The sequence below is a fragment of the Neopsephotus bourkii genome, unplaced genomic scaffold, assembly GCF_033783945.1.
Source record: "Neopsephotus bourkii isolate Nb327-2 ecotype Australia unplaced genomic scaffold, CSIRO-AGI_Nbou_v1 NB_1780, whole genome shotgun sequence".
Classification (NCBI taxonomy): Eukaryota; Metazoa; Chordata; class Aves; order Psittaciformes; family Psittacidae; genus Neopsephotus; species Neopsephotus bourkii.
In genome coordinates, this window is record NW_026902254.1 from 4,394,135 (window position 1) to 4,420,210 (window position 26,076).

The 26,076-nt window shown below is 42.3% G+C and overlaps 3 protein-coding genes across 6 annotated transcripts in view; 2 read left to right on the top strand and 1 right to left on the bottom strand.

Annotated features, from left to right (window-relative positions):
* Positions 1 to 5,453, bottom strand: part of QDPR (quinoid dihydropteridine reductase) — a 169,890-nt gene extending 164,437 nt beyond the window's left edge. For 2 of the 3 annotated variants that reach the window (XR_009729474.1, XM_061379732.1), the window contains exons 1-4: positions 5,277 to 5,452; positions 5,078 to 5,170; positions 3,625 to 3,721; positions 1,897 to 2,037 (exon numbers count right to left, since the gene is read on the bottom strand). Coding sequence is in view for 2 of the 3 variants with exons in the window: in XM_061379732.1 (XP_061235716.1) it covers positions 1,897 to 2,037; positions 3,625 to 3,721; positions 5,078 to 5,170; positions 5,277 to 5,363 (418 nt within the window). In the remaining variant the exon portion in view is untranslated. Of the gene's footprint in view, positions 1 to 1,896; positions 2,038 to 3,624; positions 3,722 to 5,077; positions 5,171 to 5,276 lie in introns of all 3 variants that reach the window. The other variant, XM_061379733.1, reaches the window with a different exon arrangement.
* Positions 5,454 to 5,804: 351 nt separating this feature from the next.
* On the top strand, positions 5,805 to 9,985 carry CLRN2 (clarin 2). Its single transcript, XM_061379737.1, has 3 exons — positions 5,805 to 6,850; positions 8,526 to 8,705; positions 9,073 to 9,985. Exons 1-3 carry the CDS (start codon positions 6,598 to 6,600, stop codon positions 9,336 to 9,338), a joined length of 699 nt encoding a protein of 232 aa, XP_061235721.1. The 5' UTR covers positions 5,805 to 6,597; the 3' UTR covers positions 9,339 to 9,985.
* Positions 9,986 to 10,706: 721 nt separating this feature from the next.
* LAP3 (leucine aminopeptidase 3) lies at positions 10,707 to 25,529 on the top strand. 2 transcript variants are annotated; one of them, XM_061379947.1, is made up of 13 exons: positions 10,707 to 10,864; positions 11,426 to 11,541; positions 11,877 to 11,931; positions 13,233 to 13,338; positions 14,420 to 14,579; positions 17,230 to 17,391; positions 18,429 to 18,587; positions 19,348 to 19,472; positions 20,853 to 20,941; positions 22,269 to 22,371; positions 23,958 to 24,037; positions 24,849 to 24,961; positions 25,044 to 25,259. In XM_061379947.1, exons 1-13 carry the CDS (start codon positions 10,757 to 10,759, stop codon positions 25,105 to 25,107), a joined length of 1,440 nt encoding a protein of 479 aa, XP_061235931.1. In that variant the 5' UTR covers positions 10,707 to 10,756; the 3' UTR covers positions 25,108 to 25,259. The 2 variants fall into 2 exon arrangements, with proteins under 2 accessions (XP_061235931.1, XP_061235930.1); XM_061379946.1 differs by having other exon boundaries at positions 10,708 to 10,864; positions 25,073 to 25,529.
* Positions 25,530 to 26,076: the final 547 nt, after the last annotated feature.

Below are 26,076 nucleotides of genomic sequence, written 5' to 3' on the forward strand. Positions count from 1 at the left end.
ACGTGCACTGCTTGGGTAAAGAACTGGACAATCAGGGTGCTACAGGTCTGAGATGTCTCACGGTGTGCTCTGCCAAGCAGTCCAGACAGAGATTAAGTACATAGGAAAACAAATGTCTATAAAATTGGATGCCTTTCCACCTATTTATATAACCACACAACCCCTTTCATGTTCCTGAGGAAGTATTTCGTATAAATTTACAAAGGTAACTTTACGTTGTAGAAGTGTCTCCATTATATCCAACTGGACATAATGTAGCATTCCATTTTTATCAGGAGAATCATGGGCAGCAGGAGCAAGCTTGTATTACCGTTATGACAAAGATACTTGCAACTGTATGGCATTCCCCTCTTGTCCTGTCTAAACCAAACATTCTAAGTCTTCTTTAACCTGTTCACGCTTCTACATTCCTTAGCCACCACTGTCAGACTGCTTCTGTAACTGTGATTTTCAGTATTCTTCAGTTCCCATTATGCAAGTCAACATTCTCACACAGCAAAAGAAAAACCACGCTAATAGCAAACAAGAAAAAGATTACTCCTTCCATAAGGGCTGCAGTAACAAGCTTATTAAGTCCTATTTGCTAAAGTTGGGCAACATCTCTTTCCCAATTCTTCCTGATGTTAATAAGTTGCATGTGTTTGCCGAAAGCACTGCTGTGTTTTTCAGGAAAAAATCTAGACTAGCGGAAACCAGCTAGTTCAGAACATGAAAGCAAATCACTGTTTCCTTGCTGTGGTCCCTACCTCCCCCCAGACCACCAAATAACAAACAGGAAAGTTCGCTGGAGTTCACTTTTTTCATTTGTATACAGTCAGCAGCAGTACACTGTAAATTATGCATCTTATTTTCATAAAATAAGCCTTTTATCTTCTGACTATGCCAGAAGCAGCTCTAAGCATACAAGATAAACCACTAACTAGAAAATATAGCATATTTTTCCCCAAACAGTTTCAGACACAGCCTTCAGGGATGTTCAGAAAAGGGGTGCTTTAAAATTTTAGTACCTATGTCTCATGAAAATATAGCTAAAGACACGCTAACAGAAGATTGGGAAATACGAGTATTTGTCTCAAAACCTTTCCACTCCCTGCATGTGGGCTTGTGTCAGTGCTGCTTTGTTTTAATGTTAAATTGCTCCCAGATGTCTTCCTCCATGCAGACCAACCTGGTGAGGAGCAAGATGAAAAACCCAGTCAAGTTTGTATTAAATAGCTAGCAGATGTCAAAGCTGAAGGTCAACAAGCTTATCTGCGTCTGAAGCAAAGGCAGATGGGAATCAGAACATGAACAGGACAAACAGAGTCAACAGAATTAGCTGAGTCATTGCCAATGGAAAAATTGGGCAACTAAGGACTCTATTTTTCAGAACATAAACAGGACATTTTACTTTATTTGAGGCACTGGAACAGGTTGCCCAGAGAAGCTCCAGATGTCCCATCCCTGCTAGTGTTCAAGGCCAGGTTGGATGAAGCTTTGAGCAAACTGGTCTAGTGGAAGGTGTCCCTGCCGATGGCAGGGGGATTGGAATTAGATGAGATTTAAGGTCCCTTCCAACCCCAACCATTCTTGATTCTATTATTATCTTTACAGCTTGCTGTGTGCTTCTATTCTTCTGAAAATTATTTTCCAAAATTTTGTTACTGTATCATGTATTAGCCAAGTACATTTCACCATGGTCAAGGATGTTATTTAAATACAGATCTGTTTGCACTTCAGTGTCAAGAGATTCTGTACTGTTACCTGTAAAAGTACACCTCAGTGCTTTAGCAGCAATTTTCTACTTGTACTAAATGTCAAGAAACTGGAATTTGCTGCTTCATAAACCAGAATGCTCACACTAACGGACAACTGTAACTGCTGATGTCCCAGCAGTTACCATGTATTGCATTTTACCTGGGGTTCCAGACAAAGCAGCTTGAGCTCCTGTCAAAGTCAAGAGGCCACCTTCTTTCAGATGTTTTGTGGCTAGGTGGCTGGAAATAGTCGATGTCCAAACACTCTGTTTCCACATCAGATCACAGTTTTTGTATAAAGCTGATTAGGAAGAGAAGTAGTAAAATCAACTAAAAGTTAGAAGCCTTCTAACTTTAATTTCCTTACTGTCAGAATACAACAGGAAACATGCTTTCTACTATTTTCTACTTCCACATTGGCTAAAATACCAATTTATGTCCTTTGTATCTCCCTTTTCTTTAGGCTCCAAGTCCCAACTCTACAACATATATTCTAGAGAGTTACCTACTTTCTCACCACTACAAATAAAAAGCAAACTCACACAAAACTGTTCCATTAGCTCTCCATTAATGGTTCAGATTTCCAAGTTCTTGAAACTCCTATAAGGTTGCTTCAATCTGTGTTAAGAATCTCAAAACTCTCACATTAGCCTCACCCCACCTTACAGCAGCAAGATCTGACTCTTTTCATAACTTCCTCAGTGACTGCAAAAGAACTATGCTCCATTAGTATGCAGACAGAAGACTCCAAGAAACAAAGCAGTCCAACAAGAAAGTATTTCTCATTTTCAGATTACTTCATAAACCAAGAAACAACCTGTCTGCCTGACACTGGCATGGGATACCGAAGACACACACATCTGCACCGTACCAAATGAGTGTTCCAGTGCACCTACGTACTGGAGTAAGTGTGCGGCAATCGCCGGTAGGGCAGCTTACAAGGGAGGTACAACAGTAACTTCAAATGAAAGCAAAATATAAACTCTCAGCAATAGTTTTCTTTATTATCAATATCTACATGGGAAAAAAGAAAAACAGTAACGCCGAAGATTCTAGTATTTCAGAATGACCATTTCTGTAACACAATATGGAACAAGTCTAAATAACTGTGGTATAAGCCAACCACCTATCCCAAGATATCCTACTGCTTTATCAACACCATCACTATAAATCATGGTTATGATAAAGTAGCTTATTTAAGCTAACAATCTAACATAATGCAGCTGTAGCATAAGCACATATGCCTTTCAATCTTGCCACTCTTCAAAGAGAAATCTTTGCCTTTAATGTCCAAACTGGAATGGGGGAAGAACAGAACACATTTTATCAGATTTCCTCCAGACAGAGGAAACACTAGCAGGTAAAGTGTAAAATTTCATTCTGAATATTCTATGTCTACAGGCTTTTTTTCTGTAGCATGATCTCAGGCCATTAGACAGCCCCTTCCAACACTGCATTGCACGTTAATAGCTCGGAGAACTACAGGAGGCAACTGAGCTTATATGCATACAGCAATGAACTGGGAAACAACACTGTTTCTGCCCAGCTGTTGTTTTATGTAATTTGCCTGATATAGGTAAACTCAGCAGAAGTTAGTTCATAGCTAGTAACATTGAACTCTTTCATAAAGTGCATCAAGATTTTTCAGTGCAAACTGGCACATCAAGAAGTATTACTGAAAATACCAAGTGCCGTACAAATTTAAACACAAAAGTTCAGAGAAGCACTAAGCAGCATTGCGACTGAGCCATTCTGTACTTCTACGCTCACGTCCTCTTCTGGACTTGGGAAGAAAGACCATCTGAAATACCCCTATTACCATGATTTTTAAGGATTCCTCTCAGATTTCATTCACGTGTTTACTGACACGCATGTACCAAAGGCTTACACTTAGCTTTGGCGCTGCCTCCAGCCCATCCTCCTGCTACACACAAGATTGCATCCACCTTTTCTTCACCAAGGAGTTTTCCAACCTCTGCTGTCACCTACAGTACACAGAACAAAGATGCATTGGAAACGCTAGATGAGTAAGGCACAGAAGTAAATGTCAAGACTGACCCACTTTTTAGCCAGGTAACACAACACACAGCAATTGAAGTAACTGTATAAAATTAACATTTATGATCTATATGAACTCAAAGTAATCGTGTTGTAAGAGAACTACAGATGAAAGCCAGCCCAAAGAAGGTCAGATTGCAGAGTGCATGATGGTATGGGAAATAACTGATTTTAGCTGGACTGAAAGATTTGACCCTGACCTGTATCATTAACAGTTTTTATTTGTGACTTACTTTTTGACAGGTTCTTCTCTGGGTATGGTGCTGCTTAACATGGAAAATGAAACTCCAGGTCTGACCAGGACTACAGGTGTCACTTTTGATGACAGTGCAAGAAATGAACAACTGAAGATTAGCCTTTTTATTGCTTCTATCTAGACTACAACCATCAGTTCAAGTCTGGCCCCTAAATTTATATTTGTATACTTTTAAATATCCAGTATATTTTTCACTTTCAAATACAAGACTTCACAGTTTGCAATAAATGTGTTGCCTACCAATAGTCTCTGCCAAAGTGAAAAGCACACAACCTCTCAACAAAAACAAATATCCGCTGGTTTTCACAACAGTTAAGCATTAAAAAATACGTTACAAACTCTTCATTACTCTTCAATAGCCTTAAGAATTAGTAGACATAAAGAAAACACTGGCTAATGATTCAGTTTATCAACAAGAAAAATAGAATTAAAAGTTACAAATTAAAAACTAAATCCCATCTCTTGAGAATGAAGCAGAACAGTTTTTAGGCTAGCTTTGATTCTCCCATATTCACCTTTGTGGAAACCAGTGTATTCTCTACATATCCCATCGGAGCTTAGAGTTTGCATGCTTTGAGTATACCTCTTTACCTACAAACTATGTATTTAAGATTTAGGACATTCGGGAGAAGTGATGTTGCATTTTAAGGTGTCCAACTTCATCTTCATTATAGTCACCTGATTCAGCCTGTGACTTTTCAAGTCGCCAAAAGTAACACAAAATTGCATTACGTGCTGAACCTCCAAAATCCCATACCAAGCTCTTTCTGCATATTCATGCATGCAATTAAATTACAAATGATAAAGAAGGAAGCAGTGACAAGGACATGTGATGATCTTCGGGTTGAGGACACCGCCACCGGTACGCTCCTTTGCCCACAGCGGCTGCTTCTTGCCCGAATCCGGACCCATCCCTGCAGCCGCCTCCCTCCCTGCGGCCGCAGCACTGGCAAGAGCACGGATGAGAGCACGAAGAAGCGGCTGGCCGCCCCTCTCCACCGCCTCAGGCCGTTGCGCGCCAACCCACCTGCTCTGCATGCTCGGGGAAAGAGTCGGTCATCCTCACCACCACGCTGGCGCTGGCGTCCTCGTTCTCCGCCAGGTCGATGCTGGCCACCCACTGCAGACAGAGCAGCGCGTTAGCACCTGGCCGCCCAACCGCCTCACGCTGCCCCTCGATCGGGAGCGCTCCCCACCTCGCCACCTCCAGCCCGGCCGACGCTTACCCAGTCCTTGGACTTGAGGTACCGCACGCACTGGGACCCCAGCGCGCCTCTACCCCCGTACACCAGCACCCTGCCCGCCGCGGCCATGCTCCCTGCCAGCCCTAGCCACCCCACTCTAGCTCCAGCACTACTTCGCTGCACAGCACTTCGCTTGGGTGGCCAGCCGATTCCGCCTGCGCATGCGGGCTGCCCCCACCGGGGGCGGGTGCAAGGCGACAGCGCCCGCCTCTGGTAGCAGTGGCGGAGCCTACGGGGGAGGAGCGCCCTCCTCCTCCTCCTGCTGCGGTTCCGGGGCAGTCCCGCAGCCGGCGGGGAGGAGAAATCGCGGGATCTTGGCCGGGCCCCACCTGGGGCTCGGGTAGTGCCGCTGGGAGACTTTTATCTCAGGAAATTCCGCACCCTTGAGGCGGCAGTGTTGAGGGGTAGGCACCTATCTGTAGGCATCCACCCTCACAGCTCCCCCGGCCGAGGCAACCGTCCCTCCTGGTCTGAGTTCCAGCCACATGCTGTGTTACCGCCAGCATTAATTGATTAATTAATTAATTAGAGGTTATAGAGGTCCCTGTAGGGCTGAAGTAGCGGTAATCGTAGAAGTGCAGGCAATTACAGGCGGGTTTGTTCAGCACCCATGGGTCCCGCCTGTAGCTTGGATTACGCCGTTTAGCTCAGTCCCTTGGGGGGCAAGAACCGCATATGTTCGGAGGATCCGTATGTGCAGCACGGCGCAGAGCACCGGTGATGTGCCTCCCTCCGCTGGCAGGCCGAGAGAGGAGAGGGCTCCGCTCCGAGCGGAGCTGCACCGCCCCGGCGGCACCGACATGTACAGGCGGGCGGGGGGGAACAGCGGGCTCCCTACGGTTCAGGAGCCCGGAGAACCCGGCTGCCAAATTGCCTGGTTTAATCCTTGGCTCCCCGCACGCAGCTACTTACCCACGTTTAACAATCTAAAAAACCGGATTCTGCTCCTCATTTTCTTCCCATGAGGTTACAGTAAAGAACTTGATGTCATTTGAGCAGGACAATTAAACCGCTGATGAAACCTTAGCCAGCCAATAGATATAGGATTACTTTCCGCAGAAACAAGCATCACCACTCTACAGTATAACGAAGATGTTCCTTGCAACCATTTCAGGATGTTATCGCAGCAAAATACGTTGTTCATTTGATTTTTAACTGTACTGATTAATTTCTGGAGCTTCAAAGTACAATGAGATATATTCTGAAGCACCTGCTCTTCATTTGTGAATTTTGGAGCATTAGCAAGAACGGAGACGTGCCTGCTGCACAGAGGCCTTGGTGATGATTCCTTGAAACCACTAGGATGCCTGGCTGCTTTAAAAAGACTTTATTTGCCTTGGCTTCCCTAGTAAGTTTTGTGTCTTTTATCCTGATTGTTGTTGCAATGGGGACCCCAAAGTGGATAACTGGGAAGATCCTTTGCAAAACAGGAGCTGATTTGGTCAATGCCACAGATCCAGAGCTGGTCAAGTTCATTGGAGAAATTTACTATGGACTCTTCCGGGGCGGCAAAATTCGGCAATGTGGGTTGGGCGGGCGGCGCTCCCAGTTCACAAGTAAGTACAGGTTTGGTTGAATCTTTACTCTGATGTCAAGTTCAACTTTAAAAACATTTTTTGTTTAAAGACCTCATAGAATGCAAATTACTATTATTAAATTTGTATTTGTGGCTGACTTGTGGGTTTTATGGTTTGGGATCTGAGTGCAAATGTAAAATATCTATCATTTGGGGCTTTTTTCTACCAGTTGTGTTCTGTAATGTCCTGAAATAAAGACATGGAGGTGGGGGAGGGAAATCCCTAAGGCTAGATTGAGGGTTTCCTGTTGGTCTTGTGAAGGGAGTGAAAGTCATTTGGAGATGACCCTGTAAATCATACCTTCCCCTTGACTGACTCTTTCCTATGCCAAATGTTGCTCTGCAATCTCTTCATGCCTCTGCCCTCACTTTCTCTGTTGAACTCCTTAATCTTTTTATTCCTTTAAGAAATAGAGATCTATTTAGCTGGCCAGATTTCTGCATTTCTCTAGCTCTCCTAATGCAGCTGCCTGCCACAGCCAGACACTCCTAACTTTATTAATGTGTTGAAGACATTTTTACCTTTTTTCCTCGTAACTTTGGAGAGAAAAAAATGCTGAACTCTTCAATACATTTGTAAGAATTTCTACTTTTTTTTAACTTAAAAGATTTTCTTGAGGTCTCAAAAGCACTTAGACACTGATCTGTACTTTGGGTGATTACCAGTTTTTGCACATCATGTGCTGTAGTGAAAATGTTATTTTGCATTAATGATTTTCTGTTCAGTGTGTGGATCCACTGTGACTTAAACCGATACAAGTTGAAGCTGCTGCAGCCTCATCCTCTCTGTAGCCCACAGGAATGTTGTCCTGCCCAATCCTTTGCAATGGCTCTGGGAGTTGTTGCAGTGAAGTTGGTCAAGAAGTTAAGCTGGCAAAAAAATGAACCTACCAAAAAACCCATTAGTTTCCCATAGGGTCGTGGCTGACTACGCAACTGCACAGCACCATTCTAAAAACTCAAAGGCAGGCAGGACTGTGGGACTTAAGAGGAATGAAGAGAATCAGAGCAACCTTAACTTGGATCAGTTGTTAAGCTGAGATGAATGTGGACTAGTCACTTTTACAATACCCAAGTCTTGCTCAAGCTCTGACTGCAGCTGCAACTTCATGACATGGGCAGAGCAGTCACACTCAATTACTCTGTCCAGTGAATTTGAATGGATGGCAGACCAGCCATCAGGTCAAACCTCTTCCAGCTCTGCTCTGCTCCTCTGAGGCATTCAGAAATACCATGCCAGTTCTCTAACCCTATCCTGTCAGAGAGAATGAGGAAAAAGTAGCCAGTCTCCTTTAATCTCTGTACAGCTTTCTGGACTCTTTAATAAAATTTATAATTAATTAATTACTAATTAATTCTATAGCAGAGATAAAGACATTAACACAAGTAGATAAATTAAGCAGGACTTAAGCCTGAGTCCTTATTCACAGCACCTTTGTAAAGGATATTCCTGTAGTAGAATATCCCTAGTTTGTGTGATGTAGTAACAAATAAAGCATTGTGAACTAAGGTGTGTGTAATTACCTGAATTGATCACCTCTGTAAAAGATGGTCTTGTTTCAGTATAATTTAAGTCTGTAGCACCAGCACAGTGTGATGTTTACTGTTGTCAAGAAAAAACACACTGACTAGATGACGTTTTCTTTCCTTGACAGTTTTCCCACACATGGTGAAAAAGCTGAATACAGGCCTGCACGTGATCATTATAATGTTCCTCTGCGTGGCCATTTCCTTTTCTCTGGTCAGTTTTGGATTCTGCATTCTGAACGCAATAAAAGTTCCTTACCGGGCTATTAAAGGTCCAGCAGGAGTTTGCCTTTGGAACCTCATTGCAGGTAACAGCATTTACCAGTAGCTTTTACCAGTCACATTCATACACAATGTTAAATGCCCCTTATTTTGCCTAACTGAATATTTTCTTGACTTAAATACTTGTGAATAAAATGAAGGTAGCAGTGAATTCGCATCTATCAGCTTTTTACAGGAGCTGTGAATGCCAGTCGTTAGGCTCTGTCTGTACCATTGAAGAAAGGACTTTATTACCAACACTGGTACAACATTTGGCCATACAATAAAAACCAAGCATTTTGAAGATGTTTAAACCATGCCTAAACCCATCCCTACTCTGTATCACACCCACTGTTGTATTCAGTAAGTCTTCTGAAGCCCAACCATAATCTGCCTTGTTTCATTTCATTGCAGGTGGATTTCTAGTACTTGCAGTCACCAGCTTTATGGCTGCTGTGAAACTTCATCGCCTCACAGAAAGAATCGCCAGTTTTCGGGAAAATGTCTTTCAATTCGTTGTCTTAGAAGAAAGGTTTGAAGACTCTTTTTGGCTTTGTGTGGCAAGTGCCACAGCACATGCAGTGAATTTGCTGCTAATAGCCATTAGTGGGATTCATTTCCCTAAAATTAAGACTAAAACAGAAGAAGCAAATGTTACAGCAGAAGATATCATGTACTAATAAATTACACAAAACTACTTTGTCAAGTGAACTGTCACAACACAAAACAGCTTCTTGGCTCTTCAGCTTTTGATTTGGATGGATGATTTTTGTATAAACATGCGTGAATATGATATTCTGCTGTACCAGCAATTAACATGTGTAGGAAGGTGGGAATAACAAATGCAGTTACTATTGTTCTCCAAACTGAGCAGTACGTGCAGTGAATACACACTGCTCACAGGTTTCTGAAAATTTGCATTTTGAGATATTTTAGGAAACTCAAGTGAAATACAATTTCACTGAAATCAAGTGTCTTCTCTGTTTTGAAAGAAAGTGTGTGTATCACAAATCTTTGATACTCCAAGTTTATTTCAAAATAGGAAGAACAGACATCCACCAGTTAATTTCACAGAATTACCTGGAAAACATTGTGAGGGCTGTGTGAAATATGTTTGGTGATGTTAATGGCACATTGAAAAAGAACACTTCATCATCTCTAAAGCTAAAATTAAGGAGAAGCACAGGCTTAGTATGTGTGAAATGTTTCGACTGAAATTATCAAACCCCACAAAGTAAAGAAGTGAGAAAAGTAAGGTTCATGGGATGCTTGTGGACTATGAAATCAAATATATTAGCTGCCGGATGAAGGTTTCATCGCAGCTTCTGGGAGTAAAGTAAACAGAATCAAAGGAACTGCTTTTTGATAACCCAGAAAATGATAATCTGACAAAACAATTGACTTCGGAACCCTTTCAGTTCTTATGTCTATATGAAATCAAGTAAAAGTGATGTATGGTGAAACAGTATTAAAATGAATTAAAATGGTCAAATGGGTGGAAAAGTTACTTAGGGAGTACCATAATTTTGACAGGCATTCAACCAGTCTTGACTCACAAGTAATGAGTATTTCAGAGAAAAGAATATGCCACTAAGCACGTCAATTTCAGAATAAGGCAGAAGTGATTCCTAATTTACTTCCCTGTTTTTCTGACTCTGCTGATGCTTCCACTCAGTCTTTACCCTGCGCCATGACTCCGGGAAGATGGTGTGATACCGGATGGGCAGCAAACCAACCCAGTCTGTGAAGGTGCGTTAGCTGGTAACAGCACAGTACACGGACATTTTAACCTTCAATATGCATACCGGGACAGTTAGTGTCTGTGACAAGCCTACAAGCGACGCTTTGCGCACGCTCTCCTGGAGCACAGCGCAAGAGGGCAAACATCCCCTGTGGGACCGATCCCCATCCCTCGCGGTGCACAGCCCTGCACACACGTGAACCCCGAAACGCCGCTAGTGTCCCCGCAGACACCGACCTGTGACCGATACCCGCAGCCCGGCTCCGTCCCGACCTCCCCTCGGCTGGCCCCGCCCCACTCGGCGCCGGCTGATGAAGCGACCGGCGCGCCGGGGCTGGCGGTGTGCGGCAGCTCGGCATGTCGCCGCCTGCCATGCTGCTGCCGGGCGTGCGGAGCGCGGCCCGCCGCCTCGGCCGGGACCTCCCGCTGGCCTGCAGGGGCTGCAGCCGCGGCGCGGGCGGGAAGGTGAGGGGGCACAGGGACCCCCCCTTGCTCGGGGTGACCCAAGGCGGGAGCGGGCAGCCGTGACGCGAGCTGTCCCTCCCTTCCTTCCTTCCTCCTGCTCTGTTCCCCAGCCGTGGCGGAGCGTGCCAGTCGCCCAGCACTTCCCGGGTCCAGCCCCGGGCTTTAGCTTGAAAACCTGAGGTGTCGGGGTGGGCGCCTTGACCTATGGGGCTGGCGCGCAGGAGTGGAGCTGCTGTTCGTTCCAGTTGGGTGAACCTGGCTGGAGAGCTATGGCTGAGGGAGCTGCTCTTTTGTACTTGTAATCACAGGTTGGAACAGGTTTTGTTCTCTACGTGGTAGGCAAAATGATTGTATCTTTAGTTATACTATGTCTGTTTTCTTTTTCACACTTGGAAGTACTGGTTGTGGTGTCCTGGCTTACCAAAGAGTTGCATCCTGTTAGATAAACATATAAACTGAGCTGAGTATATGCAGTACCTATGATGCAAACAGTGTGCTTGCTGCCTTTTAGATGGGTCGTTAAATTTCATGTTGTTTACATCCCTGTGTATCCTTTCTTAGGGTCTTGTTCTAGGAATCTATTCAAGTGAGAAGGATGGAGGTGCTGCCCAGCTCACCAGTGCAGGAGATGCTTTTGACAGACTTGTGTCTGGAAGGCTGAGAGAACTTGTGTCCACGTAAGTGTGTAATCAGCTGTTGAAATGGATTAACATACCTACAAACACTGATAGGAGCAGTCTTTTTTATAGTTACTAAGTGTTTTTACCCATAGCACTTCCCAGGCTGGTATTTGCTTCTACCAGGCCAAGCAATTTGGAAGGGAACTCCTGTGGAAAAAACGAGCACTAAAGAAATGTGCAAAATGTTCATAGGAACTGCCTTTTTCTGTGGATCGGCAGCGAGCCAAATGTCCCAGAGCTGCTGAGGAGCACTGCGCGGTGTGGGCTGAGCGTAGTATTGTAACAACTGTATAAAGGACTTCTTTATTGAAAGAATCTTTTTTGTGTCCTAGATGTGGACCACCTTTGAAGAAAGGAAAAACACGCATATTCCATGGTTTGCATCAGGTATGAACTTTGGATTTTTATGTGTATATTGAGTAATGTGTGAGGTTTGCCCTTGCATTTTACTTTAAGCCATTCACTGCTGTGCTTGTATAAATGCTTTGCTGTTCTTCCCCCTCACACCTCTCAACAAAAGGTGTGGTTCTTGTGGGGCATTGCAGAACAGGAGCTTTCAACATTTGCATAGCCTTTTGCATATTCCTGTGCTCCCTGCACTGTGCTGTAGGTTGAGAAGGTGTAAACGAATCTGCTCCAAAGGTGATGTGCTCTGAATAACTGCTTACTGAATGAGCTGAATGAATCATAGAATGGTTAGGGTTGGAAAGGACCTTAAGATCATCAAGTTCCAACTCCCCTACCATGGGCAGGGACACCTCGCTCTAAACCATATCACCCAAGGCCTCATCCAACCTGGCCTTGAACACTGCCAGGGATGGAGCATTCACAACCTCCTTGGGCAACCTATTCCAGTGCCTCACCACCCTAACAGGAAAGAATTTCCCCCTTCTATCCAATCTAAACTTCCCCTGTTTAAGTTTTAACCCATTACCCCTTGTCCTATCACTGCAGTCCCTAATGAAGAGTCCATCCCCAGCATCCCTATATGCCCCCTTCAGATACTGGAAGGCTGCTGTGAGGTCTCCACGCAGCCTTCAGTTCTGGATCAGGCTTTTACGGTGCAAGTGTGTACTGGAATGTGCAAGGACCTTCCAGACATGACAATTCTAACACAAGGTAGTCCCATCAGACTGTCTGCTGTTTATAAGGCAAGCATTTAGTCTGCTGTGTTGCACTGCTTTCCTGAGTTCTGGAGCTATGTACCTCTGTGTAGCTTTGGTTTGTAACCTGGCAAATCATGCCAGCTCAGCTCCTGAGCTGAGGTGATAGGCCTAGCCTTGGAGGTGATTTTATTTCCCTGAGCAGAGTAGTAGCATACCAAAAAAGGTTACGCTTCTCCAGCTCACTTCTGGCCTGTGTTTTAGCTGGAAAGCTGGATTTGCTTTCAAAGGACTCTTAGACTTGCCTTTAGAAATACCAGGTTTGCTGTGTGTTGAACATAAAGCCCTATCTGCTGCAATACACAGGATTATTAACTGGATGGAAGAACTGGTTGCATGCCTGTGGCAAATGATGAGTGCAACACAGTGGCACAGCCCTGGCACTCTTAATGAGGAAATGTATGTAACAAAGTACTGAAGGTGTTTAGTATTTGGTTTGATCTGGCAAGTAAGGTCTTTTTAACAGCTCTGCTGTGGCTGTACCAATGAGGGAAGTGAATCCATTTGTGTGTTGGCTTCATCTAGGACTTCCCAAGTGTGGTTGTAGTTGGCTTGGGCAAGAAGAATGCTGGAATAAATGACCAAGAAAACTGGAATGAAGGCAAAGAAAACATTCGTGCAGCTGTTGCAGGTTGGCTCTTACATTTTCTTAAGCACTGTGTCTGTAAAACTATTTCAGTGGTGCAACAAGTTCCATTTTTGAAGCATGACTCTAGGTATGATTTTGTTTTGAAATGCAAACCTATTCTGTGGTTTGTTAAATACACTTAACTTGTCACTGATACACATGTAAATTTTTTCCGTAGTGAGAAAGGAGTTACAGGGCATGTAAATTCATCTGCAGTCAGGTAACTGCAGTTATTGAAATCAAATAACTTTCCTGAACAGTGTGAAAAGGCACTTGTTTAATCACTGCTGTTGTGAAGCTCAAGAGCACCACCAATTCACTTTATGCTCACACTGTTCTTCAGTATGCATATATAATTACTTTTGTTACACAGTTTGTAACAGATATTTGTACTATAAACTGGTGTCTTTCAGAACATCAGTAGGATGATTCAGTATGTTACCTATTATAGGCAGAGGATATTAATCAAGGATGACTGCTGTATCTAAATGTGTACAAACCAAAAATAAAAAGAGTTCTTGCCACAGAGTTTATAATCTGTCACAGGAGGTCAGTTACATGTATGACAGCTGTATACCCACAGTGGTAGCCCATCTTGTCTTAACAGCTGCCAAACATTGTGAAGTTATTTGGGTGCAAAGTAGAATTTATGGAACATAATACTATTTTGTTTATTAAAGTGTGTATAAAGTCATTTGGAAGAAAAGAGCAAAAAAACTAAATTAACAGCAAATTTCTGATACCTGCAGATAATCATAATTTGCAGGACTAGAGGAAGATAGAGTTTTTCTTTGCTATAGATTGAGCTTAAAGGAATTGGAACAACTGTGGACTTTCTTTTTTCTTGTGAATTGTCTTAATCATTACAAACTGTCCAGTCGTATTTTAGTTGAAATTTATCAGTATATGATCATTGCATTTTTAATCATTTTACTGAATGATCTTTGTAATTGGTTTACCCATCAACTTGGATGTCTTGAGTTAAAATTATTTTTCCCTTGAAATGTCACATTGATTACCACAGAGACCTGTTTTGCTGTTCTGTGCAATACTCAGCCCACTAGTTCCATACTGTGTTTTTCAGTTGGCTGTAGACAGATCCAAGATCTGGAGATCACTTGTGTTGAAGTAGACCCCTGTGGAGATGCTCAAGCAGCTGCAGAAGGTGCTGTCCTTGGATTGCATGAATATAATGAGCTGAAGCAAAAAAAGAAGCCTGTAGTTACTCCTCAGCTTCATGGAAGGTGATGACAAAAGGAAAGCTGGTTTTATTTATTTATAAAACTGTGCATGTTTATGCATGAGAAAAACACAAACCTGGAAGAATAGGGAGAATAGAAGTTAGTGAAATAAAATACCCTCTCAATTTAAGCATGTCTTGGTAAGCTCCATGCAACTCTTCCCATTTGTAACACAGCAGATAGTTTGGGAGACAGTTTATAGTAAGAAAACATTTCCTGAAAGCATAGGTGGTCCTATGACTTAGGACACTGGAAGTAATTTTTGTATCTAATAATTTAGGTTGGAAAGGACCTGTGGAGATCACCTAGTCCAGCTGCAGCTTGGATTAGGAATAACCTGAAAGTTGCATACAACTTTAAAGCTTCATCATGCCTTTGTTTAGTCCAGTTTTGAGTATCTCCTGAGATGGAAATTCCACAGCCTCACTGGCCCGTCTGTTCTAGTGTTTAACCACACTCTTGGTGAATTTTGTTTTTCTTTATCCCCTGCTGCAGTTTCCCTTGTTGAATCTTGAGACCCTTGTCAGTTACCCCCTTGCTGTGCAGTTCTGAGGTGTGTCTGTCTTCATCTTCTCTATAAACCCTATTTAAGGGTAAAGACTGCAATTAGATCTTTCCTAAATTTTTCTCTCTAGGTGAAACAACCCCAGTTCTCTTAGCTTCTCATGTGCCATGTGCTCCAGCTCCCTACCCTTCTTAGTCTTTGGCCTTTCTCCAGTTTATCAGTATTGGTTTTGTATTCAGGAACTCAAAAGTGGACATAGCTTGGTGCAGCCTCACAAATGCCAAGGACGTAAATAATTATTGCCCTTAATGTGCTGGCTAAGCTCTAATCCAGCACAGTACATGGTTGGCCTTTGTCACCAGAGTAATGCACTGCTTACTCCTGTTCAACTTGCACACCAGGATCCCCAGGTTCTTTTCTGCAGTGTTGCTTTCTGCCTTAGTAGTAGTTAGTGTCCAGCCTGACTTGCACAGAGTTGTTCTGTCCCAGGTGCAGGACTTTACACCAGTCTTTGTTAAATTTCATGGTGTTTTCCCCGATGCATTCCTCCAGCTTGACAAGGTCCCTGTGAACGGTGGCCCTACCCTCTCCATTGCAGCTGCTCCCTGCAGTGCCATGCTGTCCATGAATTTCCAAGGGTAGTTTTCATTGTCCAAGTTGTTGATAAAGGTATCAGCCTCACTATCAGCTCCTGAGGAGCACCACATGACTGACTGCCAGCTAGACCATTCAACTGTTGTCTCTTGTCTTCTGAGCCCAACAGTTCTTCCAGTGTCTCACCCATTTTATATTCTATCCCTCCAGTTCACGTTTTCTCAATTTGTCTGCAAGGATTCTATGTGAAAACCTTGTTAAAGCCAAGATAAAAGACATCCACTGTGGTTCTTTGTGCCAACCCTCTCACCGTAAGTCAGGCAAGTTGGCTAGGCATGATTTACCCAAAACATATTTATGCCTGTTACCAGTGACCATCTTGTCCTTCATGTACTGCCTTGTAGTTCCCTATATCCTTCTTGCCATTCTTAAAGATTGGGATTTGTCCTTCTCCAATCACTGGGGACCACATTCAGTCACCATGACATTTCAAACTGAAAGAGACCAGCCTTGCAATGATGCCAGCCTGCTCCCTCAGCACTCTTGGATACATGTTGCCTGATACCAAGGACTTCTGAATGTCCAGCTTCCTTAAGCAGTCCTAAGCCTGTCTTCCTCTGCCATGAGTAGTACCTTTCTTCCCTAGGCTCTGTTACTAAGCATGAGGAACTGGGGAATCTGGAAGCAGACCTTAATAATTGAGGCAGGCATTGAAAACTTAAGTCATCTCAGTTTTCACATCTGATCTTCCTTTTGCTGATGATTTACCTCTTGAGGTCCTCTTATTGCCTTTCCGACTTTGAGAGATTTGGTCTCTTGATTCTATGCCTCCCTATCCCAACAATGTTTCTGTATTCATTCTGGATTCCTTCTTCACTGTGTTGCTTTTTTGAGAGGTGGAATGCAGCTTAATGCTCTGTGCTGTGGTATCTTTTAACCAAGTAAGCCAGTTCTGTCTCAGTAAAATGAGAAGTTTTGTGCTGGCAGTGTTGCACAGTAACTAGAGGGACATCTCAATTTCCTGTACAGGCAGCTCCTTGATGTTTGTTCTGCCATTTGTTAGGGAGATGCCTTGAGTGCACTGTGAAAGGAGATCCAAATTCCAGTCATATCACGTAATCATATCTCAGTAAAGTGTAAAACAGACTTGGAGGCTTTATGTGGTAAATACAAACATTCAGGACTGTTACAATTAGTGTGGTTACAAATTTTGGAATGGGTATTAAACCTTGTGCTTAAGGATTTAAGCCAATCTCTGACTAGTAAGGATTTGAAGAGGCCTAGTATGTTAGACAGACAATTTTACATCTGTCTGCTGTAGGATTCTTCTGGCTTTCTGTGAAGCATTTGGTACAGACTAGCACCAGAGATGAGTTCTACACTAGACATCCCTTGGAATTCGTACTAAATTCCTTGTACTAAGATTACTGTGACATTCTTAATTGCCCTGATTTAATGTTGCTGTATTTTCATATAGGAAAGAACAGATGGATACTGACAACATTTTACTTTTGCAAATGTTTCCGGTCCTGATTATTGTATGTTTTTGTTCAGTGCTGAAGGCGAAGCCTGGCAAAAAGGTGTTCTCTATGCTGAGGGTCAGAACCTCGCTCGGTACCTTATGGAGGCTCCAGCTAATTACATCACTCCAATCAAATTTGCTGAACATATAGAACAGAAGCTCAAAAGTTTCGGCAATGTGAAGGTCCATATAAGGTAAATTCCAAAAACTGATTCCTCTGTAGGGTAAGATACTTTCCAGGTTATTCAGGTCTGTAGTGGGCCCCCATTTTCTCATTGCCACTTCAAATGACAAAAGCAGAAGTGTGTTGCGAGGAGGTACGAGGGGCACCCAGACTGCAAGTTACTCTCAGTAACTTAGTGAGCTTCTAGTTTGCAGGATAGGCAAGATACTGTGACACAGTGAAATGGTTCACTGCCAATTGGTCATGCAGCTGATTACTGCTTAGTTAACACAAGTGCTGCAAAGGGGAGCTTAATGAAGACTCAGTGACTAGAGGGCAAATACTAGGTACCTTTTTTCTAATACCTTTTGGTTTTGTCCCAGCAGATTTTATACAGCCCTCTCTGGGTTGTTGTTTTTTTTTATTTGGATGTGTTAATGAAACATTCTGTATTTATTGCTGTTACTGTTGTTTGAGGGGGTTTTAGCTTTTAAAAATGTTGAGGTAGAGCCGTAAAAGCCCTTGCAGCTGAATTTGCACAGCTAACACTTCCTGCTTCTGAATTACTAGTTGCTGCTCTTTGGTGGAAATGGGTTAACTGGTTGTGCAAGTGTTCTGTTGAAAAGCAGAAGACCAAGGGAAGTAAACTTTGCTATCGAGATGGTTAGCTATGGACAGATAGCTGAACTGTAACCTGCTGCAGTACTGTTACTTCATATGCCCTCAGAGACTACAGCCTCATGGGCAAGTGGCAGTTTGATGCTTTCTGACACAGAAAGTGCAGAGGAGCTGTTGTTTGTTTTGTTGGTTAGTTGGGTTTTTAGACAAGGCAAAACAAAGTTGCCAAGCAGCAACTCTGAGGAAGTATTTTTCTGTTTCACAAAACAATAATGGTTGATTTACACAAGTTTCCCAAATAACTAAACCGAAATTAATAGAAAGAAACCTTCAAGGATTTTGATATTTTAAACAATCAAAGTCACCTTGGTTAAGGTGTCCAATTACGAAATTAAACTTAATTATTAAAATTAAAATTACATAAAAAATTAATAAGTATTTCTGTTGCAGACCAGAGTCTTGGATTGCGGCACAGCAGATGGGAGCATTCCTGAGTGTTGCTAAGGGCTCGGCTGAGCCTCCCATCTTTCTGGAGATTCACTATTCAGGTGGTGCTAATGCAAGTGACCACCCGCTAGTGTTTGTAGGAAAAGGAGTTACATTTGACAGGTATGTGTGCAAATATTCTAGTGACTGAAGGGGGAAAATGCCTTCCTGCTATTCATGTTGTATGGGTAGGTGCTCATCACATCTTCCAATGCCATTCCAGTGAACTTGCCTTATATAGTAGATTGTGCTGCTTTGCCTGGGAATAAGGCAAGCTTGAGTGGTTGGACAAAGTAGGAATTGATATACCCTCGTATTATAAGGGGAAAATGGAAATTTTGGGGAAAGAAGATGAAGAATGTGCTACATTTTTTTATTTTTTTTTTTTTTTTTTGGCCTGAGCAGACCTCTGGATGAAGAATGTATGTGTTTAGAGTTGCAGTCTGTCACAGGACACCTAGATCATGCTTAGGGAAAGAGAAAATAGCTCATGCATTGCAGCTGTTCCTTTTAATGGCTTTTCATCTCACGTAGCTACTGAAGAATTTGTCAGTCTGTTCCCCTTCCATATGCTGATTTTGCCAGGTGTACTATTTTGTTCTGGTTTTGTGCTCTTTTGTTATTCTGAAGACCACTGAGTTAGTCCACTGCAGATTTTTCTGGTGTCCTAACTACGAGAAAACAAGTCAGGGAGATAAGTGATCAGAAAGGAACCCCTAACTGCCTTGTTTTCAGTATGCTTACTAAGGGGTGGCAGGTTGAGAACGCAAGTCTAGCATTTCCTGATGCTTGCTGCTGAAACATACTGATGGGCAGAATATTCTCAACGTATGCACAACATGAAACTCCTCCATGTTGATGGTACTTGTGCTGTGCGTTGCAGTGGTGGTATTTCACTGAAGCCATCATCGGGTATGGATGCTATGAGAGCAGATATGGGAGGGGCAGCGACTGTCTGCTCAGCCATTGTGACAGCAGCAGCTTTAAATCTCCCTCTTAACATAATTGGTAAGTGTGTGTGTATGTATGTGTGTGTGAGAGAGAGAGAAGCCAGAAATCTGAATTTTACAAGATTTTGTTTAGACACTAATGTTCTAGTATCAGCACTGGTTATGATCTTACAGAAATGTCCTGGCCTCTTGCAGACTGACTGCTCTCATTCCCTGTTCAGCCTCTCCTCTTTTTGCTTGCTTTGCACAGTTACTGGCTTTGCTTGAACAAGGTACTGCAACACCAAATTAAAATTGCAAAAGCATGATTTTTACATCTTCAGAGATAAATGGTTGTCAATAAGCTTACTTTCGATGAGTTTTTCATAAGTCCTGATCCTTCATTCCAAGAAGGAGTGTGGAGATCTGTAAAGGCAATTAGAAGTGAAAAGGTGTTTGCTGAGCTCCCTCTATCAGCATGTACCACAGCTGAACAGGAACAGAGATCACTTTTTGTTTCATTGGGCAAGTAGCTCAGCAGAAATCTAAACCAGCCAACCCAAACCAGTACTTTTAAGGACGAGCAATGCTTAATTTTCCTGCAGAAATATTGCACAGCTAAAATTAAATGAGCTGATTCAGGAACCGTGGTAAAACAAGCTGGGGACGACACATAACCCGTTCTAGGATAAGTTTTATGTTTGACAACCTTGACTTACAGGGCACTAGTAATTTAGTCACTTTTATTCTTCAGCCAGTAGAGGGCAGCAAAACCCACCCTCACGCCATTCCTCACCTAAAGAATGCATTGGGAATGGCAGAATCAGTGGAGCAAAAGTCTGCGTACATAATTCCACTGAAAAGTGGTGGCCTGCAGTTCGCTTATTCCTTGGGCCATGAGCAGATTCGCCGTGAGAATGGTGGAGTGCCTTTCATCCCATTCATAACTGGGACTTTGAGGCTGACCCTCTCTTTTGCTCATCTCTGTTTGCTTTTCTTATGGCTGTAGTCCTATGGTGGGACCTTGGACCCCCCCTTGACATTATACAATGTGTAATTACAATGAGCAGAGCTTGAATGGCTCAGTATTAGTCGAAGAAGTTTTTAATTTCAGGAAGAAATCTCTTTACATGTGACTAATGATACATATATGGAAAATGCAAGATAATATATGTTGCTCCTCTGATCTCACTAGTCCAGGCATAAAGTAGAAGTAAATCCTTGTGGCAAAACAGTGTAGGTGGGAGAATGTGGTGGTGCAGCATGTAGAGGAATTCCCTGATTGAAAACTGGACCATGTGTCTTTTAGTAACCCAGAAAATTTGGATTTTTGAGCATGAATTCAAGATGAGAATAGTACTGTTTCCTTAAGGAGGTGTTGGGGGGGGGGTCCTAAGTGTTTTTTCTGTGTCTTTTCTGAGAAAGAAACTAGTAATTCACTTTTCTTTTTCTCTCTGAGGTTTGGCACCCCTCTGTGAAAATATGCCCAGTGGCAAAGCAAACAAGCCTGGGGATGTAGTTAGAGCCAAGAATGGAAAAACAATACAGGTATGTATGTGAAACTTGAGGTTTAAATACTTCTAGAGAATTGGTTTAACCAAGTTATGACTGCAGTCAGAGGACATATTTGAAAAGACCCTTTAGGAAGATAAGCAGCACATATATACTGTTCTTAAAAATGTAAGCAGCATGTTACCAATTAGAAATTGTTGTCACAGGATTCTTTCAAATCTAAATATAGATTGAAGAGATGAGACAAATTTTATAAGTTGCTAGGAAAAGCTGAAAAGTGCGGTCATTTACTGCACATGCTAGAAAATCTTGTTTTAGCACAAGAGGTTGTTATAGTGCTCATAAATACAGGTTGTCTGTCCATGTGAAGAACATTATTTGCTTCCAGTGACCCTTCAGCACACTTCCCTCCTATTTGCAGTAAGACATTAAAGTATTAGTTCCCTGGTCACGTCACCAAGGCTTTTATAGTGCCAAGCTCCTTGGGACAATCAGAACTCTGAGTCATATGAGCTGTTGGTTGCCAAATCACTACCCCAGAATGCATATTTCATATTTAATACAAGATGTTCCATACTCATTTAATAGATTAAATGGTACTGCAAGTCACTGTGCAATGGATAACTGATTTTGTGCAGGAGTAGGTGGCTTAATCAGTATTTCTGTTTGTCCGAATTTCTGTGAATCTGCATCTTCGACTTGTTGAACCTTCCAGTTTCCTGAGTTTCTTTTCCCAAAACTGAGTTTAGTTGCCCCCTGATCTGAAGGAAGAAACTGGGCACATATTCACCCACCAACAAGAAATTTGCAGGAAAGTGCTAGTAGCTCAGAGCACACCATGCAATTAATCTTGAAGAATTCGGCATCAGTCTTCCCGGAAAGGGGAAAGGAACAAAGGGGCTATTGATTTTTATTTTTGAGAGGGGAAAAGTTTCAAGCAGGAAAGCAGGATAACAAGGAGCTGTTTCCAGGCATTCACCTGTGCTGCTCCATGGTAGACGATCCTCCTCAGCTGTGATTTTCATGGGCCAGATCTCTGTGTGTGCTCTGAAGCAGCTTCTGGGCTCCACTGGGGCACATTTCTAGGCTCTTCTTGGGTACAAAGACCTGTGCAAAGGAGGCTGTAGTGCTGAAAGATCACCTGGCCTCAGCTACAGATACACTTCTATTTTATAACATAACTTTATATTGATACTATCTTTTCCCTTTTTATTTTCGTTTTTTGAGTAAATTTTGGCTGCCCTGCCATTCTGTGACAGTGCATTTATAATCTGACAGCTATTTAAGATACCATGTAAGAAAGAAGTCAATGAAAGGGATGTTTTCAATAGTTAATCTGTTTTTACTATTTTTGCACCTGAAGGTAGATAACACAGATGCAGAAGGAAGACTGCTGCTAGCTGATGCTCTCTGTTATGCCCACAGTTTTAATGCAAGGGCTATTGTGAATGCTGCAACACTAACAGGTAAGCAGTCTTCCTCCCCTGCTCATTTTGTAAGTCAGTTCTTTGTTACTGTTATTAATTGGTCTGTGGATTAGTTACAGTGTGTAGATAAAGTCAACCTAAATTCAAAAGCAACTGAGATGATTTTACGTGTTTTAGAACAACTAGCACGGCTTGTGCTCTAACAAGTTGTACAGTGTCTCTAGAACTGGGGAGGGTATTGGCATGTAGCAACACAGATGGACTTGGGCTGGCCCAGCTGAGCTGGAATTAAGCAGGAAAACCTATGCAGACTTGGATGTTTCTGCACAATGTTTCCCAGCGCTTCTTCCATTTCTGAGTTAAGCCTTCCCAGCTTCTGGGACCACATGATGCAGAGATACTGGCGTGGTATCCATATGGCACTGGCCATAATGGAGTCAAAATAGCTTCTTTGTGAAGGGCTTCCTGAGTGCTTGAGCTCTGAGCTAGCCTGCACCAGCTTTTCCATCATGTGAGCTAGCTCAGGTCTCCATGATTCTAGATAATAAAATAGGAGTGTTATTATCATGCTCCCAAGAATTTGTTTGACTGAAGTATCTCTTATTTTATGTGCCATTTGCACACTTTCAGGCATAATAACATGTTTTTTGTTTCATCTCTACAGCTGTATATGAATGAGGTTATAATTCAAATTTAAAATCAGCATTGTATACGCATCTCATGAACTACCCATGAGCAACTGTAGCTGAAATGGAGCAATTATGGAAGAGTAGTTCAAACAGGAGTCTACTGTGTTGCTTAATGAATATACTAAGCAAAATCATTATCTTTCTATATATTCTCTCCTAGTGCTTTAAGTGATGTTCCATCCACTTTATCAGTTCAAATTCTGTGGAAAATTTGATTAGACAGAAGGGAAGATGATTTTAAGATCATTTGCTTATATAAAAGTATTGTCATATAAAGGGCATGATAGAAGTTTACTCCCACTGTAGATTATTCTGTGTTTGGAATCCTTGGGCACCAAGCACAGGGTAGAAGAGCTCCTGTAGAAATTTCTCTGACATACCATGTTGTTAAACTACATTTTTTCTTCTTTTTTTTATTTAATCTCACTGAGAATTGAGTGTTTGCACTACAGAAACAGTTCTGTGGCATCAAATAAATATGTAAGTAATCCCTCTGGTGTAGGCATGGGTTAGTATCTCTGCAAGTGAAATTCACAAAAGAGAAAGTATCAGCTTGGAAATTTTAGGTCTCTAAATTGCAAAATGTTCACTCCCTTGCATTTTCACAATAAGCAATAAAATTGGGATTTTTTTGGGGGGGACACTTCTATTGCTGAATGCATTCTATTGGAATATTGCTAAAAACATCTAGCTGAAACCCAAAAATTGTAGTTTAATGAGATACAAAATGTAAGTTTTATGAATTCTTGTTAATACATTTGTATAATCTAATAGGATAACACTTAAACTTCTAGAAATGCAGGTGTACTAGAATCTTTAGTTCTTGCAGAGTTCAGAATTAAAAGTGGAAAGTTCTGTGAGGAGTCAGGATGCAGAGGAATATCTCAGGTCCACTTTCTGCCTTTGTTGTATAACCACAAAGGTGTGTTTCTGTAGGTGCCATGGACGTTGCACTAGGGTCTGCTGCAACTGGAGTGTTCACAAACTCATCTTGGCTTTGGAATCACCTTTATGAGGTAGGTCAGCTGAGCTGTTAAATCATAGTAGTAATTCAGTAATAGCTGTTACTGAAAAGTTAGTGCATTACTGAAAGTCTTATTTTATGTGACTCTAAAAGGGATATTACTACATTTTGAAATCTGGTAGGAATGGTGTTAGTACTGTACCAAAATTGAAAATAATTAATAATTTTTACTATGAATTACTAGATCTTTTTTGAGGTTTCATATCATACAGCAAGCAGCATGCACATCATCTTGAGGATTTGCATGTTATGACAACTTACTGCATATGCATAAGCTGTGGCTTACTGAAAGGAATTGACAGAAGTGGTAAATGCTCCATCCCTGGCGGTGTTCAAGGCTGGGGCAGGGGGGCTGGAACTAAGTATCTTAAGGACCTTTCGAGCCCAAACCATTTTCTGATTCATTCATGTTAAAAAGAGAACTGATCTTGCTTAACAACACTGAGACCAAAATTCAGCGGGGCCTCATGAGTGACAGAAATGTGATGGCTAAAGGAAGCCTCTGAAGAGCAGATTGGGGGGGGGGGGGGGGAGGGAAAAAAAAACCGACTGAAACCCCAGTCTTTAGATTTTGGCTTTTGACTAACACTGAAGTCCCCCAAAAAAGTAGGATTTGCTACTTTTGAAATACACTGTTTCATTTTGCAATATTTTCCCAAAAACCTAGTACTATATTGGGCTAAAGATTTTTTTAGACTAACCAAAGCTAAACAAAAATAAGGACACGTGATACTGGGGCTTATCAATGCAGTTCGAAAAAATAAAAGAAAAATTTGCCTAAGCTGTCACTGTTTCTGTTTCAGGCCAGCGTCGTGACAGGAGACAGAGTTTGGAGAATGCCTCTTTTTGAGCACTACACAAAACAAGTAACAGACTCTCCTCTTGCAGACCTGAGTAACATTGGCAAGTACAGCAGGTGAGTTGTTGTATCAGCATCCTTATGTGCCCCTTCCCTTCAGTGAAGTCCTTTCATGTTCCTGCTGTTGGTGTTGCTTTAGAAACAGCACGGTTTTGTTGCTTCCCACAGAGCTGGAGGAGCGTGCACAGCTGCTGCATTCCTGAAGGAATTCGTGACTGCCTCCCACTGGGCTCATCTAGACATAGCTGGTGTGATGTCAAATAAAGATGAGGTGCCCTACCTTAGAAAAGGCATGGCAGGGCGGCCCACAAGAACACTGGTGGAGTTTGCAGCTCGACTGAGCCAAGATAGTCACAATACCACATAAAATACCTCTTCTAAATCATCCACTCTGCCTTAAGAAAAATATCTGGAAAAGTATTTTTCAGAAAGGAATAGCCCAAGAATATTTTCACTACGGCAACAAACTACAAATGCATTTTATAAACCATTGCTTGAGTAAGAGTATCTCACCTTTGAGATTTGTCATCTCCTATTATGCAGCTTAAACTATAGTTTAAACTATTGAGATATTTAGTATCAAAACAATGATGGAAAGCATCTGCCCTTTTTTATATGTGACATAAGCATACTTACTGCAAACCAATAAATCTTTTACTTGGGTGTGTGTTTTGATTGAGAGGATTAATGATGGTGATCATAGCTGTGTGAAACACAGGCACTGTGGATGGTTACTCTGCAAAGGGGTTTTTAAAGACGTTGTTCTAGCATTTTAACGTACTAAAACTAAAACTGCTGTTGGTGTGTGTTGGGATAGAAATGATGGCCTGGCTTCAGGGCTAAAGTGTGTGATGAGTCTCAAGCAAGTGCCAACACAAGCATATATTGTAACTGTTTTACAAAAGCTAATGAGTGCAGGTTAGTGTTTGCATGATTTCTGTCATTCTGCTGCTTTCCTTCTATTGGTGTGAGCCTGGGAGTCTCCAAGCAGGAATGGTATTCCCAGAATCAGTTCAAACATCGAACACTTAGCAATTACTGCATGAGGTGATGTGTTCTTGAGAATTTCGTGGTATTTGTTCTGAAACGCTGGTGTGCAATAGGTGCTGACCGGGCCGGGGTCTGGCAGAGGCTGGGGAAGCAGTGTCCAGCTGCGAAGCACGGCTGTGCTT

What these genes read in the sequence shown, in the direction of transcription:
- LAP3 (XM_061379946.1), top strand. Translation starts at nt 10,757, where the DNA reads ATGTCGCCGCCTGCCATGCTGCTGCCGGGCGTGCGGAGCGCGGCCCGC. An exon ending in TATTCCATGGTTTGCATCAG is followed by an intron (nt 11,932 to 13,232) that starts GTATGAACTTTG and finishes GGCTTCATCTAG; the next exon opens with GACTTCCCAAGTGTGGTTGT. An exon ending in AAAGGAGTTACATTTGACAG is followed by an intron (nt 18,588 to 19,347) that starts GTATGTGTGCAA and finishes TGTGCGTTGCAG; the next exon opens with TGGTGGTATTTCACTGAAGC.
- CLRN2 (XM_061379737.1), top strand. Translation starts at nt 6,598, where the DNA reads ATGCCTGGCTGCTTTAAAAAGACTTTATTTGCCTTGGCTTCCCTAGTA. An exon ending in GCGGCGCTCCCAGTTCACAA is followed by an intron (nt 6,851 to 8,525) that starts GTAAGTACAGGT and finishes TTTCCTTGACAG; the next exon opens with TTTTCCCACACATGGTGAAA. An exon ending in CCTTTGGAACCTCATTGCAG is followed by an intron (nt 8,706 to 9,072) that starts GTAACAGCATTT and finishes ATTTCATTGCAG; the next exon opens with GTGGATTTCTAGTACTTGCA.